The 20,083-nt window shown below is 47.5% G+C and overlaps 6 protein-coding genes across 7 annotated transcripts; 4 read left to right on the top strand and 2 right to left on the bottom strand.

Annotated features, from left to right (window-relative positions):
- Positions 1-590: 590 nt before the first annotated feature.
- LOC120454991 (carbonic anhydrase) lies at positions 591-7,011 on the top strand. The gene is made up of 3 exons (XM_039640791.2): positions 591-888; positions 5,749-5,907; positions 6,030-7,011. The coding sequence occupies exons 1-3, from the start codon at positions 855-857 to the stop codon at positions 6,647-6,649; spliced, it is 813 nt and encodes a 270-aa protein (XP_039496725.1). The 5' UTR covers positions 591-854; the 3' UTR covers positions 6,650-7,011.
- Positions 7,012-7,108: 97 nt separating this feature from the next.
- LOC120454982 (tRNA-specific adenosine deaminase 1) lies at positions 7,109-8,532 on the bottom strand. Its single transcript, XM_039640777.1, has 2 exons — positions 7,661-8,532; positions 7,109-7,599 (listed from the first exon to the last, which is right to left on the bottom strand). Exons 1-2 carry the CDS (start codon positions 8,530-8,532, stop codon positions 7,287-7,289), a joined length of 1,185 nt encoding a protein of 394 aa, XP_039496711.1. The 3' UTR covers positions 7,109-7,286.
- Positions 8,533-8,635: 103 nt separating this feature from the next.
- Positions 8,636-9,756, top strand: LOC120458701 (STING ER exit protein). The gene is made up of 4 exons (XM_039646445.2): positions 8,636-8,845; positions 8,906-9,066; positions 9,121-9,426; positions 9,549-9,756. Exons 1-4 carry the CDS (start codon positions 8,725-8,727, stop codon positions 9,702-9,704), a joined length of 744 nt encoding a protein of 247 aa, XP_039502379.1. The 5' UTR covers positions 8,636-8,724; the 3' UTR covers positions 9,705-9,756.
- An 8-nt stretch (positions 9,757-9,764) lies between these two features.
- LOC120458702 lies at positions 9,765-10,384 on the bottom strand. Its single transcript, XM_039646446.1, has one exon. The coding sequence runs from the start codon at positions 10,302-10,304 to the stop codon at positions 9,792-9,794; it is 513 nt and encodes a 170-aa protein (XP_039502380.1). The 5' UTR covers positions 10,305-10,384; the 3' UTR covers positions 9,765-9,791.
- A 956-nt stretch (positions 10,385-11,340) lies between these two features.
- LOC120452551 (beta-fibrinogenase brevinase-like) lies at positions 11,341-12,749 on the top strand. Of its 2 annotated transcripts, none has more exons than XM_039636828.1 (3): positions 11,341-11,690; positions 11,906-12,128; positions 12,190-12,749. In XM_039636828.1, exons 1-3 carry the CDS (start codon positions 11,489-11,491, stop codon positions 12,740-12,742), a joined length of 978 nt encoding a protein of 325 aa, XP_039492762.1. In that variant the 5' UTR covers positions 11,341-11,488; the 3' UTR covers positions 12,743-12,749. The 2 variants fall into 2 exon arrangements, with proteins under 2 accessions (XP_039492762.1, XP_039492771.1); XM_039636837.1 differs by lacking the exon at positions 11,341-11,690 and adding an exon at positions 11,784-11,852.
- Positions 12,750-13,127: 378 nt separating this feature from the next.
- Positions 13,128-19,066, top strand: LOC120458031 (protein son of sevenless). Its single transcript, XM_039645539.2, has 7 exons — positions 13,128-14,572; positions 14,626-14,983; positions 15,058-15,980; positions 16,043-16,891; positions 16,952-17,833; positions 17,922-18,534; positions 18,593-19,066. The coding sequence occupies exons 1-7, from the start codon at positions 13,490-13,492 to the stop codon at positions 18,634-18,636; spliced, it is 4,752 nt and encodes a 1,583-aa protein (XP_039501473.1). The 5' UTR covers positions 13,128-13,489; the 3' UTR covers positions 18,637-19,066.
- The last annotated feature ends 1,017 nt before the right edge of the window (positions 19,067-20,083 follow it).

Below are 20,083 nucleotides of genomic sequence, written 5' to 3'. Positions count from 1 at the left end.
TAATTTGCCGCTATCTAAACGTTGGTTTTACCCCTAAAACCGATCGATCGTGCTCGAGAATAACCGATGAATGTTATGCAAGCAACGAGCCTTTCCTTACACATTTCCGCTGTCTAACCACCGATCGATCCCGTCCAGCGGCGAGTGCGCCGGAGTCAAGGTCAAGCAGCTAAGGTAGTGCAAATATAAGCGGACAGCGGACAGCGGACAACCGACAGCGGACAGCCAGTGATACAAAATCGAACTCATTACGTATGCGCCCCATTGTGCCGTACTCAAGTGCGGCCAAACTAAACTATTGAACTCAGCGGCGCTGTCAGCGCTGTTCTAATGACGCCGCAGTCCGTACCGCTTGACCCCGCCCTCCGCCCCACCCACCCACTTTGGTGGGCTAAACAGTAGTCTAGTTCACTGGCTCCAGCGACTTTCACGCTCTCCGGATATTTATTTGTTTGCTCAGGTTCTCTTTCGCTGCCTCAGCTGTCTCGATTGTCTCGTCCGCTGCTGCCGCTCGCAAGGTGCGTGCTGTCCGCTTCGCAGTCGCTGCCGGTTTTCAAGTCGGCAGCGCTGCCCCGAGTCCGTCAGTCTGAAACCGTCGGACTTAGCACACAGTCGACGCTCCGTCACGTCCCGCGATTCAAAACGATTCTACTGTTCTACGATTTAGCCACTCGGGAGACTCCTCGACTCCCAGCTGCCATATACATATACACATAGAGTCCCATAGAGTCCCTATAAAGCGGACCGCGCGATCCCCAGCGAAAGTCAGACGCGTGCCACCAACCGCGAGTGCAACATCCCCCAACCATCCAAGATCCTACCAGATTGATATCACCAACTAGCCCAAATCCAAGATGAGCCACCACTGGGGATACACCGAAGAGAACGGTAAGCTCTCTCCAGCTTCGACTTCGTTGTTCGTTTGTTTGTTTTGGCTTTCGGCGGCAGCCTCCGGAATCAGGTTCCCGCTTTTCGATTTCTGTTTTCGGTTTTCTGTTTTCAGTTTTCGGTTTGTTTACCCGTCTGGCCTTCCGCCTAATCAGACATAGTCGTCTGCGGTGATTCCGACATTTTGACTCATTTGCACACGCCGCGCATGCGTGTTGCCAAAAACGAGATCTTCGGTCGCAAAATAAACAAAATCTCCACGTATTCTCGATAAACTGCAAGTGTCTTGTTTTAAAAAGCAGATCCCTTATCTTTGAGGAATTTCAAACCATTGTGTTTTTATGACAAACTGGATCTATCTGACAGCGAACGTCATGTTTCCGAATCAGACATCAAGCGATAAGATATTGGCTAGATATAGCCGCCCAAAGACGAAACCTTACCCAATAAAATAGGGGAAAACAATAAAAAACAAGGCGTGAGTTTACCCTTAATAAATAGCCAATTAGTCAGATAATTTAGCACTTAGAAATCGTTAGTCGCCCAAGACTTGCGTTATCTCAAAGGGTATAGATTGCAGAGTCAGAGAAAATAGAAACGTAGGGGATTGCTCTTTTGATTGCACAATATTCGAAATGCCCTGCACTTCGATTTCACGCCTCATAAGCTGAATCGCGCAAACAGACTTGGTCATTCGTTACTCATGAATAATGGGCATTAATTAAAATGCAGGGAAGCGGGTTTATGTTTTTGTGTTTTTTTATGGATCGGGGAGTTTCGCACGAGCTGGGTCTCGTGATCTGGTGCTTCCCACTAACCAGTCGCCGGCGGAGTCAAACGCCTCGACTGGCAAACAAGTTCTCCACCGACCACCGACCACCAACCAGCGATCGATTGTTTTTCGCCTTGTCTTTGCTGTTTATTTCGGAGCACCATGTGCCCCTCGCTCTGCGCCGCTTTGAAGGCTAGTCAAGTGCATGTTCTTCGTCTGCTGAGGACACATGCCGGACCGGACCGGTTCCAATGTCTTGGGCGTATACGTAATGTGTCTTATGTGTGGCGGCATGCATATAACACTAGCATGTAGAATTTCTATCGAATGGGCTGCGTTAGCAGCATATCAATTTAGAATTGAAAGGGGAAAAAAAACCTACTTCAATTTTTGACAATTCCCATTGATTTGCTTAACTGGTTGTGATTGCTCTGATTGATTCCCATTCCGATTTCGATTTTCCTCCGACGCCCTGGTAACTTTCCAGCGCAGAAGAAGAGACCTTATCAGCATGCTGCTCCATGCTGCTCCAGAGCCGAGAATGCCCACATTAAACACGAGAAACTCTCCGCCATATATTCGTGTTTTTCGTTCAGATTGCACATGTATATAGCCATCCTTATCAAGTCGCTCAGGTTGTGTCTAACGTCTAACCCCTGGGCACTGACAGAACCGTCTGAATGGTGGACGACACGCTTCCATCTGGACACCACTGATTACAACTCGCGTGTTTACGTGTGAGGATCAATTAAGTGTCCAGAAACCTATCTCCCACCTATCGTCTGATTAAATGGCCAGTTTTAGTTCGCAATGCTATTCCTGGTTCAACTGCATCGAACCGCAACTCACTAATGGCTTTAACTTTTGGGAAACTCAACTACCCACTACCGATGATAAAGCCCATTTTTTACCCAAAAAAATACGTGTCTATATCATTAATGTGTCATAGTCACAATGATCGATGGATTTATAATGTTCTAAACTGATTTGTTTCGCGTGACTTATCAGATTTTGCAGTTAGATAAAACTTACCTAAGGAATAAGGGAGTGCTTAATTCCAAAGTAACATCAAAGTTCACTTGGGGTATATATTTTTCGATACGCCAGATATCGGCCGGATAAAAAGCAGGCCCCTTCATTATGGTCAATATTTATTGGGGGGTTTGGAATAGCGAAAAATAGAACTGCGAAACGATTTCTCACGCAAGGCAATCGTCAGATTGATATTATTTTTGGCCAGCTATATAGATATATCACCTGACTTGCCACTTCAGATATTTTATTTATCAAATAAATTCGGATACTTTATGCATTTCTGCATATATTGAAGAATATCTGGACATGCAAGAATAAACAGTTCCAAAGTAATTAATTTTCAGACGTGCCTAAGCACTCTAAAGGGAACATTTCATTAGGCCGATATCGAAATGCATTTCGGTTACGTACTTAGTCGTTGCCTCGACTTTTATGGCCATTGAAGTATTTCATTTGCGGTTTATTGTCACCATTTCGCACATGCAAACAAATAATTACAGGCGAAACTTTTAGCAGGTGATTGAAGGGTTGGATGGGAGGATGAATGGTCGATTGCCAAATGTCGTGGTAGTCCAAGGGTGGAGAACATTTCTGAGGCTTCTTCAGGCCACGGCGGCTGATGAATATAGCAGGGGTAGTTGCCTTTTAGCCCGGTCAATTGAGTGGCTATTAAAAGCTGTATAACCCAGAGACAAGTGCCCCCGACCAGCAGTTATATATCATCCGACAGTGACTCAGAATTCCGGGGTGCGGCTGGGGGCACTTTCCCCAAACGAGTTTTGGTCTGGTCGGTACTTCCTTGCGATCGTCGCCAGGAAAGACGGAACAATCACAAACACGCGAGAAACTCATGCCTCCATTCAGTTGGGATGATATTATCATGCAAGGCTCGCTTAGAATCGCTCAGCTCGTAAATTTGTAAATTCGTAACATGCTAATTGCTACATTTTATTTTGTCGTGTTTTAAGCTTTTTTTGGGCTGTCGTAACGAGCATTTCTTTATTTGTCTCTCCGGTTTTTTATACGCTTTTTACATTTTTATTTTTATGCCGAGTTGCTTTCTGTATTAAAATGTTCGAAACTGCAACACTTAGGGAAATCTTCTATGGGTTGCGTAAGAAAGATCATTATAGATTCCATATAGAGATCGAAACGTTTCCGGAACAAGTTCTCCCAGGCGGCTTCGGGTTTTTGTTTTTCTGCCGGCGAATGCGATATATGGATGTGGGTAATTCATTTGCAGTAATTCAATTAAAAAATCATTCGGATTTTATCGCAGCATTAATGGTCACAATTGCGCTTCGCTTTTGTTCCATGTCAGCCAAATTGAGACTAAATTAAGTGTGTAAAACGATGATGAATTGTTTGGGGAGTGTGCGACAGATAAGTTTGCAGCTAGTAAAAAGTATAACAAAGGCTCGTTTGATCAGCTTTAAGGGACCCATAATGCCAACCGGTTATTTCCGATCTTGCTCTGTTTAAACAAATGCGACATTTCCTTGTTTTCGTTTACTTTCTTCTACTTCTACTTTATAAAGTCTGCCAATTGTTATCACAGGCACTGCGAAATGCCGCCAGGTGATCTTAAATTATTTACAGCCAAAGTCGGCAGCAAACTCGTTGGGTAAACAAAGCAAATAAGCCTGGACATTTAAATGAGCCGCTTAATATGTATTTCTATATATATATTTGAGATATCTTCATAAGTTGATTGTTGATTATAAAAGGTAATGTGTTAAACGCGGCAGGAAATTCGCACTTGGCTGCTAACTTACAAAAGGATCGTGCAACTCAAATCTCCTGCTTCTTTGTATGCCCAACGCGGCGTATACGTGACATTCATACGCCATGTGGACCGCTTTGTCTTTCGCGGCAGTCACATGCACAAACTTTTTGCACCCAAATGGCGAATAAGGCGCTTGATTTCAGCTTTGATAAATGATAAATGCATTTCACCTGACTTTACTATTTACTACCAGCATTATGGGGGACTTTGAGAATCGCTGATATAAATATTCGAAGCTACAAAGCTCTTGACACCTTAAGCTCGGCGATCTATCAAATGACAAACGAGGCTTTGCCCGCTGTCTTCGCGTTCGATAAGAACCACCGCCAGTTCCTGGGTACAATTACCAACACCAAAGAGTTCAATATTGGCTCTGATTCAGAAAAACAACAATATCATATACATATTCCGTTTCCCATTCACATTCCCATTGCCGCCCCCCAAACTTTTGTGGTTTATCTGCAGCGATCCTATCACATGACTCGGGCCTGCGGTCTTCAGAGTGATTTTACTGGCACGTGACGCGGTTCTGTGTCAATGTTTGCCCCACCAGTAATTAAAAAGAACCACATACACGCACATACATAAATCGCGCAAAATGCAGCAAACAGGGGAATAGCAAATACTTGTGTTGCCTCAGACGGCCGGTTGGTCAGATAAAAGGTCTATGCAAATATTATGAGTGCCAGTTGGGCAAGAGATTATGAACTCTGGCGACATATCCATAAATAAGATGCTTGCCTAATGCTTTAGTAATCGCCATAAAAATATTAAATCCTTGATTCACTTTTATTCTCTCCTATTAGCTTCAAAGTCCAATTTCTAGTTGAACTTAATAAAGTCTTTCATCTTTTTACATTTCTAATGATTAGCAAATATAAATAATTCGGATTTAGCTAGCATAATTTAGAGTCTATTAAAATAAAATAAATAGTCATAAAGAATGAATATTGCGGTCAGTTGACATTGCTATTTCCATATATTATCCACATTAATTATCGAACTAATGGATCAAAACGAAAGGCTTCAATTCCTTCCACATTCATTAGCTTTCATCCTCCTGGGCATTAATCAATTTCTTGACCAGCCTAATGACCTTTTAATAAACCCCAAAGGAGTACTTGCACGAATTGATTTTACTTGATTTATTGTTTCTTATCGACGAATTAGCACGTAGTTAGTTGAGTTCGTAAATCCGGGGAAAACAAATAGCTAATCACTTTGGTGCACCTTTACTTACCCGCCCCATTCAATATTCCTCTTCCAGGACCTGCCCACTGGGCCAAGGACTACCCACAAGCGTCCGGACACCGCCAGTCGCCCGTGGACATCACCCCCTCCAGCGCCAAGAAGGGCAGTGACCTGAAGGTAGCTCCGCTCAAGTGGAAGTATGTGCCGGAGCACACCAAGAGCCTGGTCAATCCTGGTAAGAAATTTTGAACTCACGTACTGCACTGCTTGAAATGCATTGTGTTATTTACATAGTTGTATAAATTTGCACTTAATCTACAGAAATATTTACCCATACTATTTTTTGTTGCATTCCAGGCTACTGCTGGCGCGTGGACGTGAACGGCGCCGAGTCCGAGCTGACTGGAGGTCCGCTGGGCGATCAGATCTTCAAGCTGGAGCAGTTCCACTGCCACTGGGGCTGCACGGACTCCAAGGGATCCGAGCACACCGTCGATGGAGTGTCCTATGCCGGCGAGCTGCATCTGGTCCATTGGAACACCACCAAGTACAAGTCCTTTGGCGAGGCGGCTGCCGCTCCTGACGGCCTGGCCGTGCTGGGCGTGTTCCTCCAGGCTGGCAATCACCATGCCGAGCTGGACAAGGTGAGCAGCCTGCTGCAGTTCGTCCTGCACAAGGGCGATCGCGTCACCCTGCCCCAGGGCTGTGATCCCGGCCAGCTGCTGCCCGACGTGCACACATACTGGACGTACGAGGGCTCCTTGACCACTCCACCGTGCTCAGAGTCGGTCATCTGGATTGTGTTCAAGACGCCCATCGAGGTGTCGGACGACCAGCTGAACGCCATGCGCAACCTCAACGCCTACGACGTGAAGGAGGAGTGCCCCTGCAACGAGTTCAACGGCAAGGTGATCAACAACTTCCGCCCTCCGCTGCCGCTGGGCAAGCGTGAGCTGCGCGAAATCGGGGGCCACTAATTTCGAAATACGAAAATTCGGATATTCGGAAATTCGGCCACCACTCCTTGGATAGTCAACGGATTCGAGTCGTATGATTAGCTGTTCGCACCCACACATCACATCCGTACGCCTCGAGCTGGACCGGCAGGCACATCCCACTGTTCAATTCTCGTCTTTAGTTCGTACGCCCAGCAAAGCATGCCTCCTATATGTGCATCCGTATCCGTATTCGCATCAGTGGATGTCTAGCTGTAACCTTAATTGTAAATGTACGCATGTTCGTTTGTTTGTTTGTTAAACGTTTGCAAAATGACAATTAGATTAATGTTATTATGGTATTATAAACTAAATATAACACGCTTAGATGTTGCATATGATAAGCCATCTGCCTTTCAATTCAGTGGGAATAGTTCTTTTGTAGGAAAGCTAAAATCCAATGTCATCTCGTCTCCAATGAAGACATTTCTAGCGACTTTGAGGAGGGAGCTGTGCTAATAAGCTTTAAAAGAAAGACATTAAAATCAATCTGATTGAAGGAGCTCATGGTGCAGACAGAGATTAACTGCATTGTATTCAACGTCTACAGCCAAATATGAAAATGTAAATGCTTACGCACTCAAGTAACATCTTATCCTCGTTTTATTGGCATCAAGTGTCATTTATTTGGCATTGGAGCAAAGTCTAGCAACTCGTGGGGTTTTTTGGTCCACTGAAGAAAGTATTTCTCTTTAATTTCCCGCCATGCAAAGTGATAATCCGTGGACAACTCCTTACAGGATGCATATGTATTACGCTCAAGGTCGGAAAGCGGTTGATTAAACTTATCGCTTAGCTTAGGATTGAGCTTAAGTAACTCAAGAAATGTGAGGAACAGCTGGTACTTGCTGATTGCCAGGGCAGCTTGAGGAGTGTTCATCTTTTTCTTGGTAACTCCTTGACGCTTTCCATTCACGGAAATTTCATAGGGCCTGTGTATAAAAAATATATATATTATTTGTGCTGAAAGTGACTAGTTCTAAAAGCACTTACCTCAATTCTTCAGGGACTTGGGACCAAATCAACCCATTGGGGGAGGGCTGCCAATCGGAACGTTGCGAAAACTCAAATCTTATGCCAGGATCGATGCGTATCCGTGGTTTTTGAGGCTGGAACCGCGGGAGCTCAAACGATCGACAATCCCAACGTTTGAAGATGGCTCGTTCCAAAGCTTCCAGCTGCGCATCGTGACAGCAAAAGTTTAAGCTGCTAAAGTAGATGGGTTTGGAGATGAAGGTATCCAGTAGGGCCCCCTGAACGCCCTGGACATTCCATCGGGCTATCTTATCACTGCACGACATGGACAGAGTGCGCTCTCCACGTCCTGGTTTCGTGCGCAGAGCTCCCGGCGTCTGCAGCATTGGATCATCACTAAGGTCACATATAAGCTTAGCACCCGTAAAGACCATCTCGGAATCCTCATTCAGCCGCTGGCGTTTGGCCTGTCCCCCTGGTTGCTCTTCTTCCAGGATGCAGGCATCTCCGCAAGGCGTTTGGGTGCTCAGAAAGTGAAACTCCACGTGCTCATCCAAGTCGTAGGTACTTAGGGTGCTGTTCCAATGGAAGATCCTATCCTGCTTGAGCTCCTGGTATAGAAAGCGCAGAAAGCCGCGACGTGCCAGCACCTCGGCATGGGAATCATTCAGGATGAGGCCGTTGCCACAAAGTTTAGATTCTCCAATGCACTTCGTACCGCATCCGAGGGACACTAATTGACATGTCCCCGTTTGCTGGTTGAACTCCACGATTCCCGCCAAAACGGTCCATTGATTGGCTGTGGGCTTTCCTGTTTTCGGCAAGCACTCGAATTTCTTGAAACAAAGTTCGGCTATTTCCTTAACCGTCGGTTTGTTGTTATCACACATTTTGTTTATATTCCCAATGTGCGAACCGATAAGTTTGGTAATCGAATACTATATTCGATTGGCGGATTGCATTGTTTACCTTTTAGCTGCAGACTTTGGTCACATTGTTTATTTATTTATTTGCGGTGTTTCATGAAATCGGGAATTTGTTAAATTTTGTTAACGTTACAAGCCCAGTAGCCACAAATAACCATGCCCAAAGTAGTGTCGCGCAGTATCGTCTGCTCCGACACCAAGGACCAGGAGGAGTACAATGAGGAAAAACCGCTAAACATTTACTACTGTTTGTGCAACAAGATGGCTCTGATTCTGGGTAAGATTACTAAAGTCACCCAGCTGGCAGGATAGTCCATAATGGTAGCCTATTTTACAGACTGCACCCTGGACCAGTTGCCGCTTCGGGAGGTGGACAACGCCCGTGTGATAAACGCCAACGACCATGCCAACAAACTTACCTACAATCCCACACCGAGGATGGTCTACATCAAGCGTAAGAGCAGGGGCAATGGGATCGAGAAGCAGTATCGCTACAAGGTGAGCAGCTGACCTCCACTCCCATCCCTTATACGTATAACGTTTATTCTCCAGTGCCGAAGCTGCAATCTGCCACTATACTATCGCCACAGTCCCGACTCTCACGTAACCTTCGTCATGTTTAATGCCCTCATCCGCAACAAGGGCGAGAGTCCTCTCACCCAGCTGCTGACTTCGGATATCAAGGGCAGTGCCAAAGCACCGGCTGCCAAGCCTGCGTCTTCCGCAGGTCCAGACGATTCGGGCATTGTGGATGCCAGTGGCAAGAAGGTGATGGTCACCAGGCACACAAAGAACATGGGCAAGTTCAGCTCGGTCACGGTGTCCACCATCGACGAGGAGGAGGACGAAATCGAGGCGGTGAGTTCGTCATCTTAAGCTGTTTGTAAATGGTGCAGGAAATCCGATTCAAAACATTATCACTGCCCATTTACGAAGATATCTACAACTCCCTGAAACTAATAATTTTGTCCATTAAACAGCGCGAGATTGCCGACAGCTATGCGAACAACGCAAGGATCATCGAGAAGCAGCTGCAGCGTAAAGGCGGAAAACTGAGCGATGTGGGAATCAAAGGCAAGACGGAGGACGCACCTCCGCCGCAGAAGAAGCAGCGCGGCACGCTGCTGGAAAGATAGTCACACTTTTCATCCTTATATACCACCACTAAATATAATTGACGACACAAATGGCTGCCATTCTTGAACAAATTCCAATTTATCTATCTATAGCATGCGCAAATACTTTGATGACCCTCTATTCTGTCGTTTCGGCAGCAAACTAGGATGTTGTGCCAGTAGCTTCTTCAGTCGCTGCTCGGCGTGCTGGTGATTCAGAATTGAGTCCTTGACAAGTCCACAACTGGGACACAGATTGTATTGCGACTTCGACTCCTTGACGACGGATGGCCGCATTCGGGTCTCCATAACCATCGTCATACGATTTGTGGTACGCGGGGAGTTGTGCAGAGCAGTGAGTGGACGGCACTTACTCCTTGGTGACGAATTGGCCTCTTCCAAAGCAGCCTTCTGCGTGCTCCTGACCAGCTCGAGGGCCCGATCCGCTCGGGCTTTGGCCAGCTGCACTTCAAAAGGCGCCTTGGGCTGGCTGAAAATATAGTGGGTCCACTTATCACGCAGCTGCTCCACGGCATCCGAGCTGAAAAGTAAGCTGGAACAGTTGGAGGTCGTGGGATACCATTCGGTGTCCTGCATACTACTCAATCTATAAGCGGACATTTCCTGAAAACTCGACTATTAAGCACTGAAAATTTAACAACAAACTGAAAGTCTACATATGTACATCTAGCTATCACAGGTAATAAGTATGGGGGTAGAAACTGAACTGATTGGAGTTCTTTCATATAACGGGTGTTTTTTTTAGAGGTATAGAACTTTAAGTTGGCATTACTGTTCAAGATGGCGACCGATTTAACAGCTGTCAAGTGATTTATTCTCAGTTTGGTTTGGCAATTCGTCATGCGTGCTTACAAAATCCAACTCGTGCAAGAATTGAAACCAAACGATCATCAAGCAAGGCGTAGATTCGTCGAATGGGCCCAAAACGAGATTGCTGTTGTTCCCGATTTTTCATAAGCCTCCAAGATCTTGTGATTTAACACCGCTAGACTACTTTTTGTGGGGCTATGTAAAGTCATTGGTCTATGCGGATAAGCCACAAACGCTAAACCATTTGGAAGACAACATTCGCCGTGTTATTGCCGATATACGGCCAAATATTGGAAAAAGTCATTGCAAATTGGACGTCCAGATTGGACTACATCCGAGCCAGCCGTGGCGGTCATATGCCAGAAATCATATTTAAAATGTAATGCCACAAGATTATCTTTCATGTCAATAAAATTCATGTCAATCGAATAATCCATCGTTGTTTTATTGCAATTTAAAGTTCTATACCTCTAAAAAAAACACCCTATATAACATTCATTGGAATAATCAAAGAGTAAAAGGAAAAAATGTACCTTCGTTATTTTTGATCATAAAGTGTTCTTATACTGCATAAACCAGTTTCTTGACGATATACACTTTATCTTTTGATTTGATCAAGATTGGACGACTTTATCATATTGCATATGTAGGAACTGCTGAAAAATTAATAAAAAATAATAGAAAAGAAATCATAGCTTCAAGAACCACTTTATTAAAAACGGTTCTCAGGTGTTTAGTTTACATAGGACACTTTTTTAATGAATATATATTTACTGCGAGGGTATAAAAGCTTCGGCTTGTTCTTTTAATGTTGCACTGCACTGGTTTTGAACGCTTAATTGTTTTAATTGATCACAATGTACTTGAAGATCCTCTCCTTTCAACTCCTATTGATCTGAAGTTAGTTTTCGATCGAGAGGCGTTGAAATCGGACGCGTCTTGCATTTTTTAGATGAACTAAGTTAAAGCTCGAAATGCATCTTACATACATCCTGACCATTGTACTTATGATGGTTGGAGCTCCAACGCAGGGAGTTGATTGCGATGGAGGGGACTGTCTGCCATATCATCGTTGCTTGTATGCCAAGAAGTTGAAGAAGGTTCCGTACTGTGCCGATGGATCCGTCTGCTGCAGGCCACCCACAAGACCCACAAATAACTCACCGTCGAGTAGAGGTTGGTACCTTCCATTAGCAAATCGAATACAAATATGATTTAATAAACAAAGCTTTAATTCAATGCATGTCATTCACATTTAAGCAAATTTACTCTACATTTAAATATCAAAATATGTGTTAAAATGGCATATATAAATGGATTTAAACACGTTTTTTATATGTAAGAATTAAGAACCCAGTTCATTTCAAAATATTTAATCATCTGCTGTCAAGCCTGCCAGGATTATTCAAACGACCAGTCCTTCTGCCCACCGGAGCTCCTCATTTCCCACAGCAATGGAACCGACCGACATGAGCGTCAGTACATGGCGGTGATCGGGAAGAGGAGCCGGGGAAGCGCGACGGAAAAGCCGGAATGGATATGCGGCGGCACCGTGATTCACGAGAGATACGTGCTCACTGCGGCCCATTGCATCCTACTCGTGGATGAAGACCCGTATGTTTGTTACGGCGTAGTGCCACTATATCATAGTCTAAAGCGCCTTTCTGCTTTGCAGGGACTTCTTCGTTGGGCTGGGTGCCTACAACAAAAGCGAAAGCCAGGTTTATCCAGTGGTCAAGGCTATCCATCACCGGGACTACGACGAATTGAGCTTAGTAAATGATATTGCCCTGCTGCAGCTGAACGAAACCATCGTTTTCAATGCGAAAATCAAGCCAGCCTGCCTGGCCACGTCTCCAGTGGAGGATCACGAAGCGCTGACCGTTAGCGGATGGGGTTACCTGGACTCTGTGAGTCAAAAGCAGCCCGATGAGCTGCGCAAAGCAGACTTGCAGGTACTCAACATTTCGGACTGCTCCCAGGCCAGCAGTGACATGCACATCTGCGCCGGCGGAGTCAACAATATCAGCGACGTGTGCAACGGGGATTCCGGAGGACCATTGGCCAAGTGGCATCCCAGGTGGGGCGGCTGCCTGGGTCAGGTGATCGGCATTGTATCCAATGGCGGATTATGCGATGCCCAATATCCGCGTACTAAGTTCACCAACGTTTATTTCTATGTCGAGTGGATTGAAAGTATCGTTTGGCCTTCCAAAGTGAAGAAGTAATTGTAATTCATTTTCTGAATAATATTAATTTTATTTTGCATTTAACGCTTCACCTTTTTTGTTTATATTCAAAAACAGTTGTTTTACCACCTCCTCTTTTGGTTTCCTTTCTAGGAAATACGCCAATAAATTTATATCACTCTAAGAGCCCGACTTTTGATTGACCATATTATACCAGAATATGTTAATAATCTACTAATAATGGTTATATTAAATGAATGTAATTTCTCATAATTTTATAATTTATTTATAATTTTTCAAATTCAAAATGCTTCCTCTTCCTCTGAAAGGCCATTCACCACGAGGGGTGCCCTTATTCGGGATTATTTAGGGAATTGCTTGGCAGGTATCAGGGTTGGTCGCGAGCGTTCGGTGGAATACGGCAGTGCCGCCATCTGGTCACACCGCGAAAAATATTGAGTTGAGTTGAAGATTATATTATACATATATATATATCGAAGATACATATTCTGAAAACAAGTGCTGAAGCCCAAGCAAATTGCAAACGAAACGGTCGCGCGAGCCAAGTAGAACCCCCGAAACGAGTCCAGTGCGTGCGTTCGAGTGTGTGACTGCCATGCGAGGCTCGCCCGGGTGATCCGGCTGTGCCAGGTGCCCCAGGTTCCAGGTTCTAGGTTCCTGGTTTCGCTCCACTCGTCGCTGGATTCAGCGCAGACAAGGGGCGGGGAGGCGGCGGCCAGGCGTCCAACGAAGGTGCTCCACGGAAGGCGGTCTACGGCGCACAGGATGTTCTCGGGGCCCAGCGGCCATGCCCACACCATCAGCTACGGGGGCGGGATCGGTCTGGGCACCGGAGGCGGTGGTGGTGGAGGTGGCACACAGGGCGGCGGAAGCGGTGGTGTTGGCATTGGTGGCGGTGGCGTGGCTGGGCTGCAGGACTGCGATGGCTATGACTTCACCAAATGCGAGAATGCTGCGAGATGGAGGGGCTTGTTTACGCCGTCGCTGAAGAAGGTGCTGGAGCAGGTGCATCCACGGGTCACCGCCAAGGAGGACGCTCTGCTGTATGTGGAGAAACTCTGCCTACGGTTGCTGGCTATGCTGTGCGCCAAACCGCTGCCCCACTCCGTTCAGGATGTGGAGGAGAAGGTGAACAAGTCCTTTCCGGCGCCCATCGATCAGTGGGCCCTCAACGAGGCCAAGGAGGTGATCAACTCGAAGAAACGCAAGTCTGTCCTGCCCACGGAAAAGGTGCACACGCTGCTCCAAAAGGATGTGCTGCAGTACAAGATCGACAGCTCTGTGTCCGCCTTCCTGGTGGCCGTGCTGGAGTACATCTCTGCGGACATACTCAAAATGGCCGGCGACTATGTGATCAAGATCGCCCACTGCGAGATTACCAAGGAGGACATCGAGGTGGTGATGAACGCCGATCGCGTCCTAATGGACATGCTCAACCAGAGTGAAGCCCACATCCTGCCCAGTCCCCTGTCACTGCCCGCCCAGCGAGCAAGTGCCACCTACGAGGAGACGGTCAAGGAGCTGATCCACGACGAGAAGCAGTACCAGCGCGACCTGCACATGATCATACGCGTCTTTCGCGAGGAGTTGGTGAAGATCGTGTCCGATCCCCGGGAGCTGGAACCGATATTCTCCAACATAATGGACATTTACGAAGTGACGGTGACTCTGCTCGGCTCCCTGGAGGACGTCATTGAGATGTCCCAGGAGCAGAGTGCCCCTTGCGTGGGCAGCTGCTTTGAGGAACTGGCCGAGGCCGAGGAGTTTGACGTGTACAAGAAGTACGCCTACGATGTGACCTCGCAGGCCTCACGGGATGCACTCAACAATCTCCTGTCCAAACCAGGGGTAAGTACTGATACTATTCTTGCGAAATATTGTACTCAAATCGCTGCTTTTAGGCCTCATCCCTGACTACAGCCGGCCATGGCTTTCGCGATGCTGTCAAGTACTATTTGCCCAAGCTGCTTCTGGTGCCCATTTGCCATGCCTTCGTGTACTTTGACTACATCAAGCACCTCAAGGATCTCAGCTCGTCGCAGGACGACATCGAGAGCTTCGAACAGGTCCAGGGCCTGCTGCATCCACTCCACTGCGATCTCGAGAAGGTTATGGCCAGCCTGTCCAAGGAGCGACAAGTTCCCGTCAGCGGCCGAGTGCGCCGCCAGCTGGCCATCGAGCGAACGCGGGAGCTCCAAATGAAGGTCGAGCACTGGGAGGACAAGGACGTGGGCCAAAATTGCAATGAATTTATTCGCGGTGAGTGTCGGCGACGAGAGCTGTCAAATATCAAACAGTTATCCTTCAATGGCAATGCTATTTCAAATTTACAGAGGATTCGCTGAGCAAGCTTGGATCAGGAAAACGAATCTGGAGCGAGCGCAAGGTGTTTCTCTTCGATGGGCTGATGGTGCTATGCAAGGCAAACACCAAAAAGCAAACACCATCGGCAGGAGCAACGGCCTACGATTACCGGCTGAAGGAGAAGTATTTTATGCGACGCGTAGATATCAATGACCGACCTGACAGCGATGACCTGAAGAACAGCTTTGAGTTGGCGCCCAGGATGCAGCCGCCAATTGTGCTGACCGCCAAGAATGCACAGCACAAGCACGATTGGATGGCGGACCTGCTGATGGTGATCACCAAGTCGATGCTGGACCGGCACTTGGACAGCATACTGCAAGACATCGAGCGAAAGCACCCACTGCGTATGCCCAGCCCGGAGATTTACAAGTTCGCGGTGCCCGACAGCGGTGACAATATCGTGTTGGAGGAGCGCGAAAGCGCAGGAGTGCCGATGATCAAGGGAGCGACGCTTTGCAAGCTGATCGAGCGCCTCACCTATCACATCTACGCCGACCCGACCTTCGTGCGCACCTTCCTCACCACATATCGCTACTTCTGCTCACCGCAGCAGTTGCTGCAGCTGCTAGTGGAGCGCTTCAACATACCGGATCCCAGCTTGGTCTATCAAGACACGGGTGCAGCAGGTGCGGGAGGCATCGGCGGCGTTGGCGGTGACAAGGAGCACAAGAACTCGCATCGCGAGGACTGGAAACGCTATCGCAAGGAGTATGTGCAGCCAGTGCAGTTTCGAGTGCTCAACGTGCTGCGCCATTGGGTCGACCACCATTTTTACGATTTCGAAAAGGATCCCATGTTGCTGGAGAAGCTGCTCAGCTTTCTGGAGCACGTCAACGGCAAATCGATGCGCAAGTGGGTGGATTCCGTGCTTAAGATTGTTCAAAGAAAGGTGAGTAACCGATTACAAATATAATGTTGAAGCTTTCTTAATTTCTTGGATATTCTTTGCAGAACGAGCAGGAGAAAAGCAATAAGAAGATTGTATACGCCTATGGCCACGATCCGCCGCCCATTGAGCATCACCTTAGCGTACCCAACGACGAGATAACGCTCCTCACCCTGCACCCACTGGAACTGGCCCGTCAGCTCACTCTGCTAGAATTCGAGATGTACAAGAATGTAAAGCCCTCTGAGTTGGTCGGATCACCCTGGACGAAAAAGGACAAGGAGGTGAAGAGCCCTAATTTACTGAAGATCATGAAGCACACCACAAACGTGACCCGCTGGATTGAGAAATCCATAACCGAAGCGGAGAATTACGAGGAACGCCTTGCAATTATGCAACGCGCAATCGAAGTGATGATGGTGATGCTGGAATTGAACAATTTTAATGGAATCCTCTCAATTGTCGCGGCAATGGGCACGGCATCAGTTTATCGACTGCGGTGGACATTCCAGGGATTGCCCGAACGCTACAGAAAATTCTTGGAAGAATGCCGCGAGCTCAGTGACGATCATCTCAAGAAGTATCAGGAACGATTGCGATCCATCAATCCGCCTTGTGTGCCATTTTTCGGTCGCTACTTGACCAACATACTCCACTTGGAGGAGGGAAACCCCGACCTGCTAGCCAACACAGAGCTAATTAACTTTTCAAAACGACGGAAAGTGGCCGAGATTATTGGCGAAATTCAACAGTACCAGAACCAGCCATACTGTCTCAACGAGGAGTCCACAATAAGACAGTTCTTCGAGCAACTAGATCCGTTCAACGGACTGTCCGACAAACAGATGTCTGACTATCTCTATAACGAAAGCCTACGCATTGAGCCCAGGGGTTGCAAGACGGTGCCGAAATTCGTAAGTATTATGCTTCCACATTCACAAGTCATATAACAAATTTCTTATTCTCCTTTCTAGCCTCGAAAGTGGCCGCACATTCCGCTCAAATCGCCGGGCATCAAGCCGCGTCGTCAGAATCAGACCAACAGCAGTAGCAAGCTGTCGAACAGCACGTCGTCAGGGGCGGCGGCAGCGGCAGCTTCGTCAACGGCCACCACAATAGCGACTGCAGCAGCTCCATCTTTGCACGCATCCAGCATAATGGACGCGCCAACAGCAGGCGCAAATGCTGGATGTGGAACTCTCGCCGGCGAGCAAAGTCCGCAGCACAATCCGCACGCTTTCTCCGTTTTCGCCCCTGTTATTATACCCGAACGGAATACAAGCAGCTGGAGTGGAACGCCACAGCACACTCGGGCGGATCAGAACAACGGGGAGGTTTCGGTGCCGGCGCCACATCTCCCCAAGAAACCGGGCGCGCATGTCTGGGCTAACCACTCGACATTGGCCAGTTCGTCAGCAATGGATGTGTTCAGTCCAGCGCTGCCGGAGCACCTGCCGCCGCAGTCCCTGCCGGACAGCAATCCATTTGCATCGGACACGGAAGCTCCGCCCTCGCCGCTGCCCAAGCTAGTGGTCAGTCCGCGTCACGAAACCGGCAATCGCTCACCATTCCATGGGCGTATGCAGAACAGCCCAACGCATAGCACTGCCAGCACCGTGACCCTAACAGGCATGTCTGCATCGGCCGGGGAGGAGTTCTGTCCGGGTGGCTTCTATTTCAACAGCGCCCATCAGGGACAGCCGGGGGCAGTGCCCATCTCACCGCATGTCAATGTTCCGATGGCCACCAATATGGAGTACCGCGCAGTGCCGCCTCCACTGCCGCCCAGACGCAAGGAGCGCACTGAGAGCTGTGCGGACATGGCGCAAAAGCGTCAGGCGCCAGACGCACCCACAGTAAGTACCCTCACTTATATTATTTAGCTTGCAAAGGCAAGCGTTTTTAAATGGTAGATCGCAGCATTCACTTTATCAATCCTTGCAGTTACCCCCGCGTGATGGCGAACTCAGTCCGCCCCCGATACCGCCACGGCTCAACCATTCCACGGGCATCAGCTACTTGCGACAGAGCCATGGCAAGAGCAAGGAGTTTGTGGGCAAGAGCAGTCTGCTCCTGCCCAACACCAGCAGTATTATGATACGCCGCAACTCGGCGATCGAGAAGCGGGCAGCGGCAACTACCCAACCGTCGGCGGTTGGACCCATCAGCACGACACTAGTGACCGTGTCGCAGGCGGTGGCGACGGACGAACCGCTGCCGCTACCAATCTCGCCAGCGGCAAGCTCCTCGACGACCACATCACCGCTGACACCCGCCATGTCGCCGATGTCCCCCAACATTCCCAGCCATCCGGTGGAGAGTACGTCGAGCAGCTATGCCCACCAACTGCGAATGCGGCAGCAACAGGCGCATCCCGCGATCTACTCGCAACACCATCATGCTACCCATCTGCCGCACCATCAGCACCAGCACCATTCGAATCCGACGCAGTCCCGCTCGTCCCCGAAGGAGTTCTTTCCGATTGCCACGAGCCTCGAGGGCACACCCAAACTTCCACCAAAACCTAGTCTAAGCGCTAACTTCTATAACAATCCAGGTGAGTAGTACTCCCGCTCCTTTAAAACGTATTTCCTTACCTATTTATTCATCTGCAGATAAAGGTACGATGTTTCTTTACCCAAGTACAAACGAAGAATAATTTAAATTGCCTGGCGATGTGATAGGACAAAAACTACGAGTATGATCCGTAAGATTCAAAGTTGCGAGTACTGCTTGAGTGCAGATATATATGAGGACGGAACGTGAGATATATATACGTAGGCACAGTTTATGTATTCTAGTTGGCATACGGCCGTATGTATGACAGGATGACCCGAGTTGGATTCGATGAATTTGATAGTTTGCAACTCATTAAACAAGGTAAAACAGAACACGCTCTCATTTACAGAATAGGCACGGCATATGAACACATGCGAATGAACGCAGGACACACAAGCCAGCCAACAAGAAATGCAAACAAGAAATTATGTTATTATATAATTACTATTATAAATATTTGTAAATATCGAGAACATTGTATTGATCGTAGAACGTAAAACAATAAAATATAACCCTATTGTTAGACAGTTGGCGACGTCTTTTGATGCCCAAAAACTGGCCCAGTTGAACTAAACTAAGCTAAGTATTGGTATCCATAGCCACAGCCAAGGCAAATAGAATCGATTGTCAAGGCTTTTCGAATGCAGACGTTCTTTTTGTGATCACTCCACATGTTCAGAGATCCAAGCTATTCTTTATAGGCCCAAGGGCCTTGAGGAAGTCGCCGTGAACTGACATCCGACATCTGCTACACCTGGCATTCTCGCAGTGTCCAGCATTGTGTATTGCTAATTAGTTTCGGTAGGTAGGAAAAACTAGAGCGATTGTTGTCTCACTGCATTAGGTGCAATTAAATTGGACACACACAACACACACACACAGGTATTGGAAACGACGGGGTTTGACTTTCGCTTTTCTAACGTCATGATCGTTGAGCAAATGCTTCCTGAAATTTTGGGCTGCTCGCCGCTGGAACCGAACCGGTTGTTGTATTTGAATTATTTTCGTGTTTTCGTATTTTGTATTTTCACAATCGTGTCCAGCCCCTTATCATCCCAAGTTATTGACGAAGTTATGTGTGCATCTTATTAAATCCCCCAGTTGCCGCCCAAAACGATGTGTCACACGGTTGCGAACCGATTTGGATCCTCGGTGAAGTACCAATCAACCACAACACGCGTGGCGTTTCCGTTGCCCAGGTGAATAAACCGAATTCGGGAACGTCACTGCTGCAGTTGGTTGGTGTATAATGCTGGGAAGACATATGTATATCGTGTCGTGACATATCTTTCATGTCCAATTGTGTCCTATGAACATCTATGAACATCCATCTATCATCGCAGACACTCGGGGAATTTCCGCTGAGTGGGCACCTCTGCGAGATATTTATAGAGCATCATGCACTCCATACCCCGTAGACAAGGCCATCGGCCGAGATCAGCTATCTTGGTGGATTTGGCTTTCCTTTCCTTGCAGCTTGACCAACATATCGGAAGCTAGACGAGGCGACCTACACCAACTGGTGGTCTAGGTGCCAGTCTCCCATT

The sequence above is a fragment of the Drosophila santomea genome, chromosome 2L (genome assembly GCF_016746245.2).
Source record: "Drosophila santomea strain STO CAGO 1482 chromosome 2L, Prin_Dsan_1.1, whole genome shotgun sequence".
Lineage (NCBI taxonomy): Eukaryota > Metazoa > Arthropoda > Insecta > Diptera > Drosophilidae > Drosophila > Drosophila santomea.
Note: the sequence above shows the minus strand (reverse complement) of the source record. Positions and strands in the feature narration are given on the sequence as shown.